Below are 21,986 nucleotides of genomic sequence, written 5' to 3'. Positions count from 1 at the left end.
CCCGGCGAGAGAAGAACCAAAAATTTGCGAAAGCAAATTTACAGATCTAACATTGGTGGGTTGATGTTTAGACGAGTTGTATATATATATATATATATATACAACTCGTCTAAACACCAAACCGCCTGCACTGCAGCCGTCCCGCTAGACCACACGACCACCTGGGCTCTACATATATATATATATATACAATTCGAATAAACATCAACCCAACAATGTTAGATCTGTAAATTTGCTTTCGCAAATTGTTTGTTCTTTCCTCGCCGGGATTCGAACCCATGCTACTGAGATATCGTGACACCAAATTGCATGCAGTGCATCTACAATAGATTTATCAATCGGATCACCAGCAATGATGGTGATACATGGCTGTGTACATAATGTATAAACAACTCGTCTAAACATAAACCCAACAATGTTAGATCTGTACATTTGCTTTCGCAAATATATATATATACAACTCGTCTAAACATCAACCCAACAATGTTAGATCTGTAAATTTGGGTTGATGTTTAGACGAGTTGTATATACATTATGTACACAGCCATGTATCACCATCATTGATGGCGATCCGATGGATACATCTGTTGTAGGGTTGTCACTGACTCAGACGTACTTATATATATATATATATATATATACATCTCGTCTAAACATCAACCCAACAATATTTTCGCAAATATTTTGTTCTTCTCTCGCCTGGTGGACGTTTCGTTCCCGAGGGTATCACCAACACAGTAGTCAACACTTCGGTGTTGACATGATAATTACACCTTATATAAGAATGACAGCTTTTGATTGGCTGATAGCCAGTGTATTTTTCACCTATTCTAACATTTTTTTCTTATTTCAAACGAATCTGCCTGTTTTTCACCACTGCCGTTGAATATGCATCAAATACCATTTGCCATTTTGAATATTCCTTTTTTACCCTCGCGAGCATATTCCCGTCTTTTTTCGGATATGACGTTACATAAAGACAGCGCGAACGCGTATACGTACCTGTATAGTTCCCGCGGTATATATTTTATGACAGTACTTGTCCTCAAATAGAAATAACTATTTCCTTTTCCTAGTACAGAGAGTTTAAATTAAAATTTATTCGGTGTAATTAAACAGATATATCATGTTATGGAGGGGTATTTGCAAAAAATACAAGTCTTGGGACAAAATTTGCCTTGCCTAGCGGCTCGGGAAATTTAAGTCCCTCGACTTGTATTTTTCGCAAATACCCCTCCATAACATGATATATCTGCTCAATATCAATGGTCATTTTAATAAATTTCGTGGTAAAAAACTTTGAATTTTTCGAAAAACTAAGGATTTTCTGATCCCAGGCATAGATTACCTTAGCCGTATTTGGCACAACTTTTTGGAATTTTGGATCCCCAAAGCTCTTCAACTTTGTACTTGTTTGGCTTTATAAATATTTTGATATGAGCATCACTGATGAGACGAAACGCGAGTCTGTTGTACTTAACTATAATCCTGGTACCTTTGATAACTATTCGATCTCATGCTACTGAGATATCGTGACACCAAGTCGGTTGCACTGTATCCGGCACGCTAAACCACTCGACCACTTTGGCTTCACAGATATATTTATTGAAGAAAAAAGTAAAGAGGTATCTTCATTATTCATTTTCAAATCTAGTTTGTTGTTAGTATCTCAATATTCATTTATAGTTTGAATATTATGATATTTATTGTTTGAATCAATTCCTCCCTCATTTGTTCATGGGTGTATATCCAAATATCAATATGCAGCATTAACTACAAATTTGTAACGTCAAGTATAACAAGCCTCTCAGGGGCGGATCCAGCCATTTAAAAAAAGGGGGGTTCCAACTATATGTCCCCATTCAAATGCCTCGATCGGCCCCCAAAAAAGGGCGTTACAACCCCCGGACCCTCTTTTGGATCCGCTAATGCTTCTTATGTAATTACCACAATGAATAAAGAAAAGAAGAAATTATACTTGTTTATATACATTTCATATTATTAGTTTTATTTCAATTGCTCCCTATGCATCAGTTCATATCAAACGTGGCTGAACATATGTTACTCTTTTGAATTTATATACGACAAATCTAAATATATATATTGGAAATCGAAATCAATTTAAAGTTATAACAACTATCTTAATTAAGTTTGGATATGTTACTAGAAAATAAAATGAGAAGAATGTTCATTTATCACTATTTAATATCAGTTTGGAGTCTCACGTAATTGCATATAACAATTCTTTCGTAGGATTTGTCACCGAGTAAAAATCTGTTCTGTTTTGCTCCGTTACTATACTTATAGTTTTAATTATATTTTACGTTTCATTTTGAAATAAAAAAGACAATTTCATTTAGTGGTAGAATATATAAAGATCGAAATAACAACTTGTTCAACAAATGTTCATACAGCGCAAAATGGGATTTTTTAATTACTACAAACTTGGTACATTCTCTGCGCTTTGTTTGATATTTTTGGGAATTACATCACAGCTTCAGAAAATTTTGTTTGTTACGGATACAAGAGCAGATACTAAAGTTACAATGTTTATTGATCAAATAACAAATAACGATAATTACCTTGATGAGATGGATAGCCTCAATAAACAAAAAGTTGATATGGATGACCCACGGTTAATCAGACTCATAAGAAATTACTGGATCGAAAACCCGTCAGACCAACCATACAATCTGAAACAACCTCATGTAATGGACCCTTCCATTGGACAAGCTGCATTTGTTGATAATAGATTAAATTTTAAGGTAAGTGTGTTAGTGTTTATTTTAAACAAAGCCCTTTGATAATGGACCATCATTGATTTTTTCCGGAGAAAGGGGATTGTCGGGAAAATGAATATGCTGGCCTAGAAAAAACTTGAACTTTCCATTAATATGTTCGACAGTGAAAATACATGTTTAAAAAAACAAGCATGCGTAGCAACAAACGAAGATGAACTGTCAATCTGTACCCCCCCCCCTTTGCATATCCCCCAAATCAGATGGTCATCCCCTTATATGTTTCTTTCTTGACTAACAAAAAAAAAGATTGTACGATATAAACATAGCATTTAAAAAAATACACTTTTACATTTAAACGCGCGGGTTTAACACACGAGTTCACATTAAATAGATTTCCAATGGAAATAGAGAATATTCCGTCCAAAAAAAAACTGGCCACCTTTCCTGCAACATAAATAGAAATTTCAAATTAGGGATGTTCGTTCCGTCGTTTCAATATAACAAGCTCGTCAAAAGACTGTTATAACTTTGATTATAAATAAATTACGAAACTTCAAAATTAGAAAATGACAAATTCGTGTCCTTGATGTTGAGATCTAATCAATCGAAAAATAGAAAATGGTGGATTGAACCTGGTTTTATAGCGCTTACCCTTTCACTTTGATGACAGTCTCATCAATTTCCGTTATATTTACAATGATGCGTTAACTTAACAGACACAATAAATAGAATAGTCAAAATATGGGTACAGCTGTCATCATCGTGTAAAAATTAAAAAAAACCCAATTTAAACGAACACAAAAACATTTATCTACAAACACTCATAGTCTTAAACTATTTACACCACTGGGTCGATTCCACTGCTGGTGGACGTTTCGTCCCCGAGGTTATCACCATCCAAGTAGTCAAAATTTCGATATTGACATGAATATCAATAATGTGGTCATTATTATAAATTTCCTGTATACAAAACCTTGAAATTTTTGAAAAACTAAGGATTTTTTTTATCCCAGGTATGGATTACTAGTACCTTGGCCGTATTTGGCACAACTTTTTGAAATTTTGAATCCTCAATGCTCTTCGACTTTGTACTTGTTTGGCATTATAAATATTTTGATATGAGCGTCACTTCCCTGCATGGCAACAAAAAGCGATTGACCTAATGGTTTGGTACTTCTCTGTAAGCCTATATTTTTAGCTGCATGCATGTAAGAATATGTAATCGTGGGATTTTGCCTGATGCTCGGTCCGTTTCTGTGTGTGTTACATTTTAGTGTAATGTCGTTGTTCTCCTCTGATATTTAATGCGTTTCCCTTGGTTTTAGTTTGTTACCCCGATTTAGTTTTATGTCCATGGATTTATGAGTTTTTAACAGCGGTATACTACTGTTGCCTTTATTTATTCATAAGATTTCAACGAATGGGGAAATAAGATTAAAACAAAAATAATCCAACCGCTAAACCAACCAACTGAAATAGTACATTTTTGTGTGTGTGGTTGTGGTGGGGAGTGAGAGGGGTTGTCGAATATATGAAATAGTAAGTAACCTTACTTATTATTTCAGAAAGGTGGATTTTTTGTGGAATGTGGTGCACTCGATGGGGAAACCAGATCAAATACCTTGATATTTGAACGCTTGAGGGATTGGAACGGTCTTTTGATTGAGGCTGACCCATCAAACTATGCATTGGTAAAGAAAAAGAACAGAAAAGCATTTACGATAAACGCTTGTCTTAGTATTTACCCTTATCCAGTAAAGGTTAGTCAAACAAAACATTTTAACTATAAATTCAGTCTATAGTTTCAGTTATTTATATAGAAAAAGATGGCTTTAACTTTTTCTTAAAAAACAGTAAGGAATCTTGACCAAATGTATATATTATACTTATATATGTATTCAAAATCAACTCCAATGACTGCATGGCGAGTTTCCGCGTGTTTGATGTTGGCATGTGGCGTCACAAAGGAAGAGCTATAAAATAACTGTGTCAATAATTTACGATAACTGTGTAAGTGTCCTTCATCACAACCTGTTGCCACTTTATAAATTTTCAGTTATTGTATTATTATTTTCAATCAGAATTTGATACTGAATAAGCCTCTTTGCTTTAACAAATTACATCACTGTAGATCAGGATTTATTTTGCGATATTCAATTTTTAGCTTTTATAAAAAAGCTTTTTTTAAATCATGGAACCACTAGACTAAATATACGTACAGTTTGATTGCAATAATAAAGCGATTGCGTTTTAATTTGTCGCTATTCGCAGTACCGAACTTTCCCTTCTACAATTATGTAGTACCACCAAGCCGTTTCAATAAATCTTATTATATGACCGATTGTTATACTAGATGCTCATCATTTTTTTTTTTTTTATCTCGAATGTAAATGATAACATGTGCTTTTTATCAATTTTTAGCTGCAGTTCAAAAAAAGTTTCAATGTAGGAAAGATAGTACAGGATAAAAATCTGACAGGCAATAACATAGTGGATGTCCAGTGCTTTCCTTTCTATTCAATAATGAAGGCATTAAGCGTTACACATGTTGATTTCTTTAGCCTCGATGTGGAGGGGAATGAATTGCAAGTTTTAGAAACTATACCATTTGATAAATTACATATAGATATGATGACGGTTGAAATCGCACACGTTCCAGGAGGACAGATGCCAGTGAAAACCTTTGTAGAAAATAAAGGGTACTCTTCACTTATTAAAATGTCTCATTTTGGAGGTTTAGCAAATGATATAATATTTAGAAAGAATTAAAATTTAACGTCATGTGTTAGAGTTTGCTATTCGTGTGTAACAACAATTTACTTTGTATTCAGCAAACACTTTTATCGTTTATTCCTTTCTAAAAAAATCGGTAAGAATCAGCAGTCAACGTGACCCGAAAATTGGGTCCGACGACTTATCAAAAATGCATCAATTTACAAAAAATGATAAAAAAAAAAGCACAGAAAAGAAAAAAAGATCTACATCACTCTATCGTCTTACTATCTCTACGACATGTTTTCTAATCCAACTTATTAATGTATAGACGATTTATTAACATATACATATGTTGTGTACAAAAAGAATTTGTAAACATGCCTCGTTCACACGGACATTTAATTCGCATTGAAATCGAAGTCGCTAATCACGTTCACACGCTCTTCTTCTTTAATTCGAATTGGCTAATTCGAATTATCCATTTCGTATTTGAAATACGCTTTTGTGAATACGAATTAAAGGTTACGTCGTTTGGACAGTAAAGCCAATTTGACGCACATTGTCATTCGAATTAAAATTGACGTTAGGACGTAAACACTTCGAATGCAAGTTAAACTTATGCGAATTCGAACAACGTATGAACTCAGCAATAGTTTGTACAGGTTTTTGTTCAAATATAAGTATTTTACACATACCTTGTTGCACCAGGTGATAAAAAATTATCTCCTAAAATGTTTTAGTTTACTGTCTTCAATTCAAACTTGAACGTTACTGGATTTCAATATACCACAACTAAAACCCATACGGGACCAATCTTTTTATGTCCCATTTATGGGCATTATGTTTTCTGGTTTGTGCGTCTGTTCGTTCGTTCGTTCGTTTGTTCGTTCGTTTGTCCGTCCCTCTACAGGTTAACATTTTTGATCAGGTAGTTTTTGATGAAGTTGAAGTCCAATCAACTTGAAACTTACCAAGTAGTACACATGTGCCTTATAATATGATCTTTCTAATCAAAATTTTACACGGCCTACTGAACATAGAAAATAATAGTGCTGATGGAACATCCGTGTACGTAGGACATATTCTTGTTTTATATGATTTTATACCATTATCTGTACTAACACATCTTTAACAGAAAAAACACAAACACAAAAGAACAGCGAGCAGTCTCACATTTATCTCAATACCTTTAACAGTTGAATACTTTTCTTTCACTTATGCTTACTATGTTTTGTTACTGTGCCCTTTGTCAGTCTTGAAAATACAAACTTGGAATTTTGTGATATAGAAAACGTCAACCCATTGCGCATGTGCATGTTAAAAAAACTCTTTAGTGGTAATGATTTGTGTTATATGTATGCCTGTTATGTCATTTTGGGAGAATACACACTTATATTGGGAGATCTATAATAGTCTCAGTTAAATTACCCTCCATTTTTTTTAAAACTCCGGCCGATTAAGAACTTGGCATTTGGTAAATACACCTTATGAAACCCCTGGGTGTCTTGATTGGTTTTTGCTGTTTTGTTGATGTCTCATTGACGTTTAACATCTATTCCTTATCTCTTGTAATGAAGATTGCTTTAGCAAAACAACTCGCAGTTCTTTGTCACGACATTTCACCAAATATCCAATCTAGCGTATCAAATTATAAGCTTGATACCTGTGACAACTATGTACACCACAGTGTCGATGCCACTACTGGTGAAAGTGTCGTCCCTGTGGGTATCACCGGCCCAGTAGTAAGCACTTCGGTGTTGACATGAATATCAATTATACGGTCATTTTTTTTAATTTCCTGTCTGCAACAATATGAATATTTCAAAATACTAAGAATTGTCTTACCTTAGCCGTATTAAGCACAACGTTTTGGAATTTGGGGTCCACACTGCTCTTCATCTTTTTACTTGTTTGGCTTTATAATGTTTTTGATCTAAGCGTCACTGATGACTCTTATGAAGACGGAACGCGCGTCTGGCGTATGAAATTACAAGCTTGGTACCTTTGACAACTAATTAAAATAACTCAACATACAGTGAAACATTTGTGTTTGTTTGTTATTTGATACTCTTTATTCATTAAATTTTGAAGTTGCATATCACGTGTCATCTTGCTACAAAAATAAAACGTTTAACAAAACTTTGCATTGTCAATAGAAACAAAATTTAATATGCAATCAATGACGGACTATTAAAACAATTCCAACATATTTAGTATTGTCCGTTAAGTTCTTCACTTTAAAGGTGAAAAAAGTCGCAATAAAATGCAAAATAAATACATTAATTCACAAAAAATGACTCAACAAAACTAACACACAGTTAAACGGAATGATATTGGAATGAAAAAAAAAAGATGAAATTATCTGTCAAAGCTTTTTGTTTTGTCAACGAACCACAACTTAATGTGTACCGTTTTTTAATCTTTACATTCATGTTTTTTTTGGCATTTTCTGAATGCACGAATCCCTCGAAACATATTAAATTTTAAAAAGTGAACCAAACAAAAATACTTATAAAAACCTGTAAAGTATTTTTTACATAATAATATACAATGCTTCATGGACATCACTTAAATTTATACAGGGTTTTATTATGGTGGCGTTAGCCACCACAATTATAACAGTAAATAACCAGTACGGAACTGAAAAGAAAACTGCAACTAAACGCACACCAATCGTAATTCTCTATCTGTTTTATTCGTTGTGTATAACGAATATAAAAACTTTGGCACTAAAACCATCAATCATACCTGAATGATTTTTTATACATTATGCATGTAAGATGTGCAATACAAAAATGCACAAACAAAAGATTTATGATAAAACTACACACGTATACTATATGCATACAAATGAAAACTTGAGAAAAAACTTCTATCACAATTTTAGATTAAAAGGAAATGAAAGCCCTTGGAAACTTTGTTTTGTATAAACGTTTTTAATATGAAAAGAATCATCTATTACCTTATTCTGAATAATTATAATTACATGCTTTAATATAGAGGATAGGCATCGTGCTACTGGGACATATCAAAAACAACACTACAGGTATTAGGACAAATACACAAAATGCGCATCCTTAATGAGAAAGCGTCAAACATGAAGAGTTTTAATAATAACGTATTAATGCAACCGGACGTATATATTTTGTGTGAAAAGAGTACGCACTATTTTTTGCGTGAAAGCAAAATATTGTTGATAATTCTATAAATGCAATGACCGAATACCACAATTTGATCATGTGACCAATCTGATTAAAATCTAGAGACTATGTATAATTTTTGTCTATAGAAGAGGTCTTTATAAAGGTAGCGTGAACATAGGATCTGTACGTCAATCAGATTTGCACGTGGCTTACAGGTATATATATAGAACAGTTGCATCCTAAATGGTACATGGTAAAACGAACCAAGGACTTAATATGCTATGCGAGCATTTTGAAATTTTAAAATTTAATTTAGATGAAAGAGAACACAAGCTGCATATTAAAGTGTCGGTCACAAGTCAGAAACATTGTAAGTGGTTTCACGTTCGTTTAGGTTTTTTAATAGTCTGTATTTTATAGGTTCACGACTTTCCATGCGTCAGAACAATTGCTTAAAATATTGTTTTGGCACTTTTCTGTTGTTGAAAACAATATGTTGACCAGAAGCTACCTCTTTTTATTCGTTGAGTATATCAATGTATATTCAACATATTGTTTCTTATCTTGTGACAACTAAAACAATTCTGGGTGGTAAATATGTAATATCACCAGTGATTTTTACCTATTAGTCTTTGTTAAATTTGCACCTTTCAAAAAATTGTGCAGAATTTATCTTTGTTTCAATTAAAGAAACAATTAGCATTAGTAATACTATAGACAAAATTTCACATATTTATCATTTCATTGCATATAAAAAAAATAACCTTCACAGGAAGTTCACCAATAAAATGTTCACCTTCTGCTTTTACCTGTTTACTAGATAAAGTAACATCAAGTTTCCAAAATATCCTATAGAAACACCAAATTAAAAATAATATTGCTTTGTAACACCAAAGATATATGTTTATGACCCCGATTTTGTATTTACTGCAATGACATGTAGGATTAGCTACCTACAACTGGCAACTTTGTTTCGACTCTTTATCGTAACTGGATGTGACGTACTATGATTTGGTGTATTACACCTAAAGATTTGAAAACTGCAGAATAAAATTTGTTAAAAAGTATAACATGAATAACTTTGGTATACTTAATAGTACCGGACAAAATAATACTTTCAGAAAGGGTATATGTAAAGAAAGATTTTTTCAATTTAAATCGTTGACAGCGCTACCAATGTCTGTCATTCTGTATTAAGAAACAAAATACCGAACAGTGGAGGGAACCACATCAGCCAAACATAATTTATTTTTATATCGCTTTCAAAACACTTTTGATATTATCTTAGTAAACATATCTATAAGCTATTTCGGGACAAAATTCACTTTTAACATTATTTCGGAATATACGTTTACCCCTGAAAATTGCTCTTCACTCATGAGTCTTTTGTAGACGAAACGCGCGTCTAGCGTATATACTGAATTTAGTCCTGGTATCTATGATGAGTTTATTTTCAATACTTGATTTAAATTAATATGAGATAAGATCATTTCAAGAGACTAAACCAATTCATACTATATACTATTTCAAAACGTTACACTCCGCACACTATACTTAAATTAAATAAATAAAGAAATAATAGGGAAACGCGTATATCTTTGAGGGTCTGAATGGGGAAACGCGTATATCTATGAGGGTCTGAAGGGGGAAAACGTGAATATCTATGAGGGTCTGAAGGGGGATTCTTCATTTCTGTATTCATGAACTCTTGAAATCATTTTTTTTTTATTAAAAAATTGTACCCTTATGTTCTGTTCTTTATCTTTGGGCACGACATTCTTCTTTTTTCAATGTTTTACCTATTGTTCTGTTATCTTTATACTTTTTCCATTATTCAGTACTTTTTACCCATTATTTTATATCCCATCCAGACCCTTACCACCAGTCAGGAACTTTATGAACATAACAAAACATCATGAAAATAATAAATAACGAACTAAGAAACATTGCCATCAAAGGAAGGAATTCTGGGAAATTGTATCACAGTCATCAATGTCTATCGTTAAATGGTCCGGTTTTGGCGGACTTGACGGAATAACATTCTTTGCATTATCTTTACTTGTGCTAGCCTTTAGAGGAGACTTTTGTTCTGATTTTTTGGCATATTCCTGATTATTTACAGCAACCGATACCAATGGGGTCGTAGCAGTAGGAATATCTTCACTAGACGATATGACTGGTGAATCAACAGAAGGAATATTTAATTTAGGTTGCGGTGATTTAGGATCTTCCTTACTTAAACTATCACAGACACTTGATAATGAATTATCGTTAGTCGATTTTGACTTGGATTTACTATACATAGGAACATTTAAATATTGCTTAAGACTGCCATGACCTTCCGAGGATGGCGAATCTTCTCCTCCAGTAGATTTAGTCTTTTCACGTGATCTACCTGTTCTAAATATTTTTGTATTTAAAAAGCTTGGTCTCCGACATGTTTCTAGACTAGACTCTTGTACTGAAGATAAAGCATTTAGATTTGATCCTACACTTCCAAATCGATGTTTAAGTCCGAGTTTAGGGACCCTCAGTCCAAACAAGTTAGAACCAGACGGTGCTTTACGCATTCTGACTTTATTATCAGAGTCACATACATCCTTTAAGCTTTCTCTTGATTTTGATTTTCGTTCCTCTGTAATTTTATGCAATTTTCCAGTAAAATCAAATTTGAATTTCTTTTTTCTTTTCGAGCTTTTAGAACTTTCAGAGCTATCATCTGAGTCTTTATCTTCGTCTTCACTTGCACTTGTTACTACTGGAGTTGACTCCATGACAAGTTCGTTAACAAGTTTTTGATCTTCCTCGAGATCTGCCCTACTACTGACAATACTTGGGTTTTGCCCTATTTTAGTCAGACGCTCTGCAGCTACACTTTCCATTGTTCGTCTCATTACTGGATATCTATCCAGTACATCGTTGAAATGTTCAACAGACAAGGAATATAAGTTCACGTACGTTTCTGCTCGAACACTTGCTACACGTTTTGCATTTGTCAGTAGACATATTTCTGAAAAGTTAAGTGGAAAACGTAAGTGTCATGTATAAATAAGTAAAGCAATTGAAGAAGTGATATTGTAACCGCTTTGTTTACGTATTGTATATTTTAAACTGTTATATTTTGATAGATATAGAAATTCCCATCACACATTGTGCAAAGATATGAAAACTGGGGAAAGTCAAATTTGAATTTTACTGACGTAATAACAATTTTCTTTGTAACATGACACCTTATTTTAAAACAATGGTGTATGGTGTTGTTTTTAAGTTGCGATTAAATTCATACAATTTAGCAAATTCATTTACAAATAGGAATAATGAATAACCTTAAATATAACTTTTAAAACGGTCTCATAATACTTATGAAGGCAAACTTTGTCATTGTTTTATTTATAAATACTACTGTTGGATTTTTTTTTATTATTAGACACAATTTATATCAATATATATATATAAAACACAGATTATAATGAAAATTAATAATAAAATGTATTCCCACTCTGGTTTAAAAGCTAATGATAATAATAAAAAAAGTAACAGCAATTATAAGTTCATAACAATTTCTTCAAATAATTGCATGCCATTTATCACACTCACACATGAGTAGCTGTAAAATTACTGTGATTATTCATTAAAACAAATGCTTACCTCCAAAATATGACCCATCAGATAAAGAAGTCGCTACTTCTCCGTCTTTTGTTATAATATCCACAATTCCTTCTTGTATAAAATACATTTTTGTTCCCATTGTTCCCTCTCTAATTATAAAATTCCCTGGTTGAAAGACCTCAAATTTCAGTTTACTTATCACCTCTGACACAAATTGCGGATCTGCATTTGTGAAAAATGGAACAGACTTCACTAAAGCTCTACAGTTATGGTTGATGATATCCTGCATAATAAAACTGAACATTGGTATTTCGTGCGAGTAATATTTAACTTCAAAATAGTGCAAACGTTATTTTTTTGACAAAAAAAGAACGAAAATGAGGAATATTTGATATTGTACTGCGCTGTTACAATCAATTGCTTTAATCTTGAAGTGTTTGATTGTGCTTGTATTAGTAACTGATTGCATCGAGCCAATTGATGGTTCTTTAATCTTATAATGAACTAGGGAATCAGATTTCGCTTTCGCCACCATACGATAAGACGAAAAACAAAAATAAATAGTTCAACAAATGTTTTGAGATTATTGAGTCATGCCAAAACTTAACTTTAAGAATTGCGTAATTGTAGAAGCAATAATTCCCCATTATAAAATTGACATAAAACTGATGGCGAAAACCGAAAGTTCCCTCACTTGTAAAATTAGTTCGCTATGTAAAAATAAGTAAACGTCAGAAATAAGCGAGAGTTTTATGACTGTTTGAAAGTGTAAAGAAACTGAGTAAATATTCATGCAACTATTCAGATCTAGACATTCCAGCGTGATATACTAAATTTGGTATACTTGATCTGAGTTTTGCGGCAATTGAGATCGTATTATTTTAATTCGTTCAGTAAATCTTTTAAACCCCGTGACGTCACGCTGTTATTCAAAGTTTCAATCATGGTATCTTTGATGAGTTCATTTATTGTTCTTCTGTGATTACCTGTCTAATGGCCGACAGATAGCGGTAATGTAAATACTTGTAGACGGGGTAAAAATCGCAATACATTACCTGTCGTAGACATGAATTAAGTTCAGTTAAAATGTACTCTTCGTCGAACATTTTCCCCTGGAATCTATGTTCATAATATTCAGAAATTCTTTGTCTTAGACTATGAGGCAACTTTCTAAATATCATGTATTCCTCTACTTGTTTAAACTGAAATATAAAAGATTGAATAATTAGTTCTACGTTATTCACAAGTGTATGGCATTTAACATAAGCTTCAAATACCATATTCAAACATAGTCAAATGTTTAAAATGAAAGTAACACTTTATCACCGTAGCAATATTTAGTAAAACATTTTGGAATTGTCGGACCTCAATGCTTTGCAACTTTGCTCTTTATTCGTTATTTTATCTCTGTGGTTCGAGCGTCATTGATGAAACGTCAGGTATACAAAATGTTAAGCTCTATATCTATGGTGTGTTTATCTATATAATGTTAATTAAATATTTTGTTCTAGTTATAATTGCTTTAAACGTAAAACATGTCTACAACTAGAACACTGTAACATTACAATAATGTTCATTTGAAAGTCTTTCTTCCTGTAGAAGACAATAACACTCAAAACCAAAGAGTAAACAAAGACTCACAAAACCAAAGGACATTTACATCAACAGTTATAAATAATAAGTAAGAAACAACACGAACTCCACTAAAACCCGGGAGTGAAATCAGGTGCTCCGGAAGGGTAAGCATTTCCTGCACTAGATACGGCACCCGTCGTGACACACTTATGTCATAACGGCCAATCAGCTAATGATGGCGACCATAAAATTCCTTGAGTGATGACCTTAATTTGATTGATTCATAGCCCTGTCTTAGCAACTTTTGAGAAATCAGTATTCCTCGTTCAACAAAATCAATGTACTTTGAGCTAGCTCTAGAGTAACGTATAATTGTGTTATCGAATTCAAAAATTCTCAATTCCATTTAAACAAGCATGAGCGGCAACACATTTGATAAAACCCGTGTATGGTACGTCAAATGTGCTTCAGTGTTCGCCCATAAAAATATAAAATACAAAATGTACTTTCGTTTTTTCACTTCAAACATCTCGTAAGCTTAACTATCGCCTACTTTTGCATAATTTTAATAAATAATTCATGTGTCTTAAAATATCTTTTCTTTCTTTATATTAAAATTCATTTACATGTTCATGTTTGTCAATAATAATAATTTTGTGAGAAATCCAGACTAATTGTTTCAGGCTGGTATAACGAAAGACAGTCAATTTACTAACAAATGAAACTTATTATATCAAGAATATTTGTAGGTATATGCTTTATTTACAATAACATTATATATGAGGTATTGTAGGATGAATGGGGCTTTGTTGCTAAGGAACTAAAGTATATTGTTTCATCGCTTATTGAACGTTTTGTAAAAGAACATATTACACTAAAGACAAATGATACAAATACTGAAATTAGATACTACATTTTATTCCAAAATAAAAACCACGTGATGACTTTACTTCAAATAGTCAACTATGACGTAAATCCACCAATCAAACTGTTTGGGTTTACATTCATGCTTTATTAAGAACCATAGAAAGCTCTACATGTAATTCTCCACGACGCTTTATTAAACGATAACTGATGATTTACACAGTGTAGTAATCGTTTTATTCATGTTTTTATATGGTCAATATGATGGAAATCATTTCCGATTTCCTACCAGGCTTAGTTTAAAACGTTTTACGTGGGTGTACTATTCCATTATCTAGTATAATTGCGAGTTTAAGTAATTTAGATATGGTCATCACTAATGAACTGGATGCGTTTCAGTTCAAAATTGCCTATATGTAATGGCCATTACTATTGAGAAGAAATAGTTTTAAATCTTTCAGACAACTTTATATGTATATGTATCTAAAAATGATGCTTTTAGATATCTTCATTTTAAAATGTACAATAGCTACGAATGCATACAACATTGCACGCTTGAAATCGACATGAGCTAGAATCTTTGTCAATATAACTGAAGTTTTGAGCATTGAATACCTTCAAGGAAAAAATAATGAAAATGTAAATAAACGATGTTCTTTACTTAGGAAATGATTCTTCAATTTAAACGATAGTTTTCAAGTCTGAAGAAACGTGTCGACATCTCAAATATGAGTCAGTGTTATTCCCACAATGAAAACACATTTATACTCACCGTTACGAGTAACGAAACATGTTCACAATAAATGAATTATATAAACGCATAAAAACAGTACAAATATTAACAAAAGTAACATTAAAAATCATTATCAATACATATTTCGGATAATAGATGACCTTCATCAGAATGGCTATGATTTAAAATGATTCATATCAATCTCTTCTGATTTAACAAAAATGAAACCCATTTGAATAAAGAAAAGCTTTAGCCGGGTCAATATCGACAGTTACCATACAAATCTGTACTATCAAGACTAACAAGGCTATGCTTCATAGAAATGTCAAGGTTGCAAATGCTTAATTTGTTATATTTTATACCAATCTTTTATAATTCGATTTGAAAGATTCCAAGTATTACGTTTTGGAGAAAGGAGAATAAAAACACATTTAACATGTTAAAGGCATAACTTATTTTACATGACAATGTTCCATACCTTCTCGTTATAAAGTCGTCTCGATGTATCAAAAGACTGTATAATAGTAGTGGTATGACCCAAAAATAGTGCATAGCAGGTGGCGCCACTTAGCATACTCAAAATAGTGAGCCAAGTATCTGTCAAATTTTGAGGTGGAAATCTTCCATATCCTATGCATAGCATGTGTGAAAGAGCTTTGAATAACGCCCACGTGTACTGTGTCCACCATGGAGCATCCTGAAATGAAAATAGCCAATCCAAACTATTATATGATCTTTTGACGTCATAATATTGTGACATGCTACATCATGTCAAATGCTACTTATTTCGTTTTCCGTATATTTAATTCATGTAAATTCCATCAATAAGGAATTATGTTGCACGAAATGTAGTTTTAAATTTATGTTGCCTATGCCAATTAGGCGTTAGAGGCAGTTTTCATTTTGCACGTATGGAATACATCTGCGTTTTTTGTATTTTAAAGAAAGACTAAATTGGAATATTATCAGTTGTTTTCTATTTCTGTTTTAACCGGACACTCAATGAACATGCAACCCTGACGCAAATACAGAGTTATTAATATAAATAGCAGACTTAGTAAAATACGTTTCGTGTTCTTCTTGATAAACATGCATATATTTTGTTGCGACTTAGAATAACCGTTGAAAATGTATTTTTGTACTGAACATATGTTATTCACACAAACACATTAAACGTCTGTTTATTCATTCCAATCTTTATAATTATAAAAGAGGAAACAAAAAGAAATAAGAAAAGAAAAGTCTTTCAATTGACTGAAAATATCGCATGTAACTGATAAAATCTAGACAAGAGCTTGCATTTTTATTACGAGGCTGTTTTCGTTGTAATGAAGTACATGTAATATTATGCAAAATAGCTATAATAAATCTTAAAGTCAGAGATATGGCAGCTGTTTGTCATTCCTTTTGATGTTTGATAAAATCTAACATTTGAGTTTCTTCCGACTGAATCCCTTTTGAATCTATCTCGGAGTTTGGGATTTTTGTTAAATCTACTTTATCACTATATTAAGGCAGTTTTTTCAACCAGACTTCCTATACAAAAAAGAGACAAAAGTAACCAGAGGGAAAATCAAAAAGATCTCTTTGTTTTAAAGCTTCCTTGCAAATATAGACTGACAAACTCATGGCTAAAAATGAAAAAGACAAAAGACTGAGCAACACGAACACCACCAAAGCCGACGGTGATCTTAGGTGCTCCGTAAGTGAAAGCAGATCCTACTCCACATGTGGCACCCGTTATATTGCTCATGCTAGAACACATCGGGTAAAAGAATAGTTTAGAAAAAGGGGACGAGATTGAAGTTACGACATAGGAACATATTCGCTATCATCGTTGAAACGGATAATTCACAAGAGTTTTTCATTGCGTCTGTAAAACTTGCGAAGGAAAGATTTCACGAAATTCACCACATATATCTCTTTGTTTAAAAGCTTCCATGTTTGCAGAACCCTCTACTTTAGAAATTATGATAAGAAAATAAAGCCTTGGAATATCTTATCAACTGACATATATCAACATTGTATGCAGGCGCTACTTGAATGTTAAAACATACAAATGAAAAGGTCACAATGGGGAAGCTTAAATCAGCTCTTTTGTCGTAAACATTTGTTTTTAACCAATTATATTCAATAATATGTGAGCCTTTTTGCTCACGCACTGACATTTATCGAAATTTGGCTATATTTCTCAAAAATGTAATGCTGATATTGTATTTGCCTGAATGACTGTCTCCAATTAAAAAGCCATTGATTTACTGTATAAATCACTTCACTTTTCCGAATAATAATGCGAAGGATTATTTGTAGTGATAAAATTAGCTTTTTCGAAAAAAAAACACCATTATAAGTGAATAAAATAACCGACTTCAGATCCACGACGATTACAAAGTTTATACCACAAAGTTTCCTATGTTGTGGACAGCGATGTTCCACTTAAGCGTTATCAAGTACGTATACATTTCATTACTTTGTTGGAATATGTGCATACGAAGCTGACTTTATTGAGAAAAGCCTTCCATTGAAAAAGAATGATATAAACAGGGATAAAAATACAAGAATGCTTATCTGTAAATGTATATTGTTCACGAAACAAAATATATTTATCAGGTATTTATCTTCCAAAATTTTATTGTCATCAATATAACTGAAAAGTGAAATAATAAAAATACGGAACTCCGAGGACAATTATAAACGAAAAGTCCCTAAGCAAAAATTTAATCAAAAGCTCAACCTGACTTATCTAAATTAGGGAAAATTCTTTTATCGTTCAACAAAAAGGGCAACTTGCGTGATATAGTCGCTAATTCAGTCAACATATTTCTTTCTTCGGATTGTCCGACGATTCTAAATGCTACTGTCTCCTTAATTATATAGAAGGTTGAGTATTATTTCAGTAATACCCATATCATCGTATGTTGCAATTTCCTCTTTCGTGCGCAACTAGCACTCCTTTTTGTTTAATAAAGTTCATAGACAACAAGTTTGTTTTTGTACGGGGATTCTACTGTAATATTTGTTCTGACACTTTCATGTTCTTCTAAATTTTCCGATTTGTTCCGTATTGCCTTTCTGTATGTATTGGAACTCTAGTCGGTTTCGACTATATATCGATATTACATCGGTCAATTAAGTTGTTTGAGAAAATATGTAATAAAACAAGAATGTGTCCCAAGTACACGGATCTGCAGAATCATCTTTAACTACCTCGACCAAAGACTTTAACCTGAAGTGGGACGAATGGACGGACGGACGAACGGACGGACGAACGAAAGGACGCACAGTCCAGAAATGTGGCATAAAAAAACCATGAAGACAAATATATACAGAGAATAATGCACCAACAGAAATATTTTCATCATATGAGGATTTGAGATGCAGCGTAAATATATCGCGTGTGTTGCTGTGCGTCATCGACGCTGCTTTTAAGCCCAAATTTAGAGAATCCCATTTCCTGTTTTCCATCTTTCAAAATCAATAAACAAACTTAGAAGAACAATAATTATGAGGTACAAACCTTCAGCTCCTCAATGGACACCCAAGAATCTTTGGGATAGTCCTGTAACATTGGAACTAAAAACTGTAGACATCCATTCCAATGTCCAAGTAAAAACATTAGGCAAACTAAATTGAAAATTCTCATAAATTTTCCAGCTAGTGCAAGAAACTGAAAAATATACAATTACAAAATCAGAAATATAAGAATTTTTCAATATTGAATAAGAAAATATATCCAAAATAAGAGTTCGATAAATTTAATTGAAATGTTTCTTATTATATATCAAAATGTTGAAGTACATGTATTTATAAATTCGCTGTTTATTGTAGTAAGTGAAATTGCCAAAATAGTCGCTATTCATGCAAATAATCACAAAGCTAAGTTAAAAGCAGAAATAAAGTGACACTGAGTTAACAATGTGTAACTGATGCAAAACAGCATACACAAAAGCAGAAATAAATAAAATGAAGCGTATATGATTTGATGACCCCTCGGCAAATTGTTACAATTCTTTATTTATTCCAAGAAATTAAAACATAAGCTAAGTAGTTTCCTACATAAATCATAATTATCAAAGTTTTCGACAATTCCCATTATTGTTATTTTTCTAATACGCAATATAATGTAACTTTTCTACGTTTTTTCTTTCTATTTTGAGCATTTTTCATGCGTTTTTCTATTCTGTACACAGTACACTATATTACAAAGGTAACATGCATGATCTTAACTGATAACATTTATGTTAATTTGAAAGTCTCAATATAATGTTACCATACATTTTGTTCATGTTGAAAATTGCTGATTCCTGATGTATCATTTCTTTATACCACAAAACCTAACAACATATAAAGATTTATATTTATAGATAACTTAATTATTTTGAGACTTCTAACTATTAGAAAAGTGAATGTTTTCATACCAGTTGAACTCGCTGCATGTATAAAAATGAAAATTATAATAATTATGATAATGAATAAACTATCCTTATTTCGACATAGGGGTAAGATATTGAATTTCCAACGACTTTTGTTTGCCACTGAAGTTTTAAATATAAACTTCTTAATCATGATTAGTTTTAAATCGGCGTCATGTTTAACAATATATAATTTACAAGATGAAATATTGATATAATACATTTGTTGTGCAGGTTTAATACCATTAGCATTGATGATCTTAATAAAACTGATCTAAATTCAAGCAGTGCATTAACAGTAGCTTTTAAGCAGTCAGCAGCAATAACCAATGTTAGTGTTAGGCAAACGAAAGTCTACATTCACTTTTCTAAAATACTGTTTGAGATTTTTTTTCTGAAACTTGTTCTGGCACAGCTTACGCCGCAGGCTACATCCTTCAGAGTGTCACCGGAAAATTCAACACGTCAATGAGAACGGAGTTTTCTTCGTTTTTTTTTCAAAATTGTTGAGAGATCTTCTACGATGAATTAACTAAAGAAATGATTGATGCAAAATAATTAAATAAAGAAAATATTGCTTAATATAAAATCTACCGCTAAAACTTATAATCTAAACATTCTAAAATATCGTGCATCTAGAAAGCATAGTGTCATGTGCTAAAATCACCTCAAAATAATTGTTCAATCACTTTTCAGATGACAACTCACCCCAGGTCGCCTGCGACGTCCGCATTTTGTCAAACAAGGACAGGCCTCAAACTGATTGAAAAATAAATACCTAAATTTTACAATGGGTATATAAAATTCTCAGAACGTGGTGTGGTATTTAAGTAATTTATCAATATGCAAACTCAATATACTGAATGCAAACAGAGTTGATGTATCCTTTACATTATTTTACTTGTTTTACGTTAAAGAGGAGACCAACTTCAGTTTATTGTAGTAGCTATCATGAATGACTTTGTTTTAATAAATTGGTTTGTTTCTATTTTAAGAGAATTGTTTGAGATAACAAAATATCACAAGTACTGTCACGTAAAAAAAATAAAAAAAATAGTTAAACTGAATATTTTATAGATCAATAGATTATTTGAATTAAATTAATTCGTCAGATACTTATACACACACACTAACAATATGCACAATGCAATTAAGAACCAGATTTTTTAAATGTTTTGCCTGCAATCCCAATGACTTGATATAATTCAAGGGTTAGCTTTTCCTCATATTTATTGGGAACTGTTAAACTCCTTTAATGAAATATCCTAACAAATTTAATGTTCAACAATAAATTGTTCAATTATAAAATCTTTAAGATCTTTACAAAATACCAGTTGCCGGAACTATTTTTGTGTGTGAAATCCCCTTAGCAATATTGATACCAATTGCTAACAATTTGTTAGATAAAAGGACATAAAATTTCTAAAAAAAGTCTCTTGATAAAATTTCATTTTGAAGTAAAATAGCAAAACGGAAAACTCGTTATCAATTGGAACAACCAAAAACTCGAAACACATCAAACGAATGGAAAACACCGAGATTTTGGTTATATTCCTGGTTTAAATACTTATGATTTTTGTTCTAATACTTTTTGAATGTAATGAAAAATGCTGACTTTTGGTTCATATTGCTAGACAGAATATGTCAAAGAAACAAAGAACGCCAGTAATATCAAAATTTCTTTCTGGAGTAACAATAACTCCAGTGTTTAAAATGATGACTCGATGAACTATGTTAGAATTGTGGTTGCAAATCAATTCAAATGAGCAAAAGCTAAGAAACCGTAAAAATGCTGTTTAATGCTATTCAGCAGCGAATAACTTTTTAATATGCAAATGTGTTAATTTATGAAAATACCATTGAATGCTATTTATCAGCATGCAGCGTAAAAAACATCATACTGATATCAAGATTAAAGATTGAGACTACAAGAGTAATGAAAAATTGGCCAATAAATTTACAGTTCAAACACATTTGATAAATAAAGGGATATAAGGAGAAAAAAGAGAAGAGAAAGAATCGAGAGTTTCAAACCAGTACTGAAATGTTCATGGTACATTGTTACATAGATAAATATACATATATTATATATAATATCAATTGTGTTAATGAATTTACATATATGATATGTGAAATTGATAAATTATAAATTATACTGGGATTCGTCTTCTATAAAATCTCATATGATCAAAAA

The 21,986-nt window shown here is 32.1% G+C and overlaps 2 protein-coding genes across 2 annotated transcripts in view; one reads left to right on the top strand and one right to left on the bottom strand.

The window, feature by feature from the left end:
* Window positions 1-2,173: 2,173 nt before the first annotated feature.
* On the top strand, window positions 2,174-5,524 carry LOC134716246 (uncharacterized). Its single transcript, XM_063579121.1, has 3 exons — window positions 2,174-2,765; window positions 4,307-4,501; window positions 5,163-5,524. The coding sequence occupies exons 1-3, from the start codon at window positions 2,403-2,405 to the stop codon at window positions 5,508-5,510; spliced, it is 906 nt and encodes a 301-aa protein (XP_063435191.1). The 5' UTR covers window positions 2,174-2,402; the 3' UTR covers window positions 5,511-5,524.
* A 1,990-nt stretch (window positions 5,525-7,514) lies between these two features.
* LOC134716247 (potassium/sodium hyperpolarization-activated cyclic nucleotide-gated channel 1-like) overlaps window positions 7,515-21,986 on the bottom strand; it is a 101,597-nt gene continuing 87,125 nt past the window's right edge. Inside the window, exons 6-10 of the mRNA XM_063579122.1 lie at window positions 18,898-19,047; window positions 15,859-16,077; window positions 13,264-13,410; window positions 12,248-12,491; window positions 7,515-11,609 (exon numbers count right to left, since the gene is read on the bottom strand). Coding sequence (XP_063435192.1) covers window positions 10,552-11,609; window positions 12,248-12,491; window positions 13,264-13,410; window positions 15,859-16,077; window positions 18,898-19,047 — 1,818 coding nt within the window. The 3' untranslated portion in view covers window positions 7,515-10,551. The remainder of the gene's footprint in view (window positions 11,610-12,247; window positions 12,492-13,263; window positions 13,411-15,858; window positions 16,078-18,897; window positions 19,048-21,986) is intronic.

Source organism: Mytilus trossulus, chromosome 4 (genome assembly GCF_036588685.1).
Source record: "Mytilus trossulus isolate FHL-02 chromosome 4, PNRI_Mtr1.1.1.hap1, whole genome shotgun sequence".
NCBI classification, from domain to species: Eukaryota; Metazoa; Mollusca; class Bivalvia; order Mytilida; family Mytilidae; genus Mytilus; species Mytilus trossulus.
The sequence above is the reverse complement of the archived record's forward strand: the minus strand, read 5'-3'. Positions and strand labels throughout refer to the sequence as shown.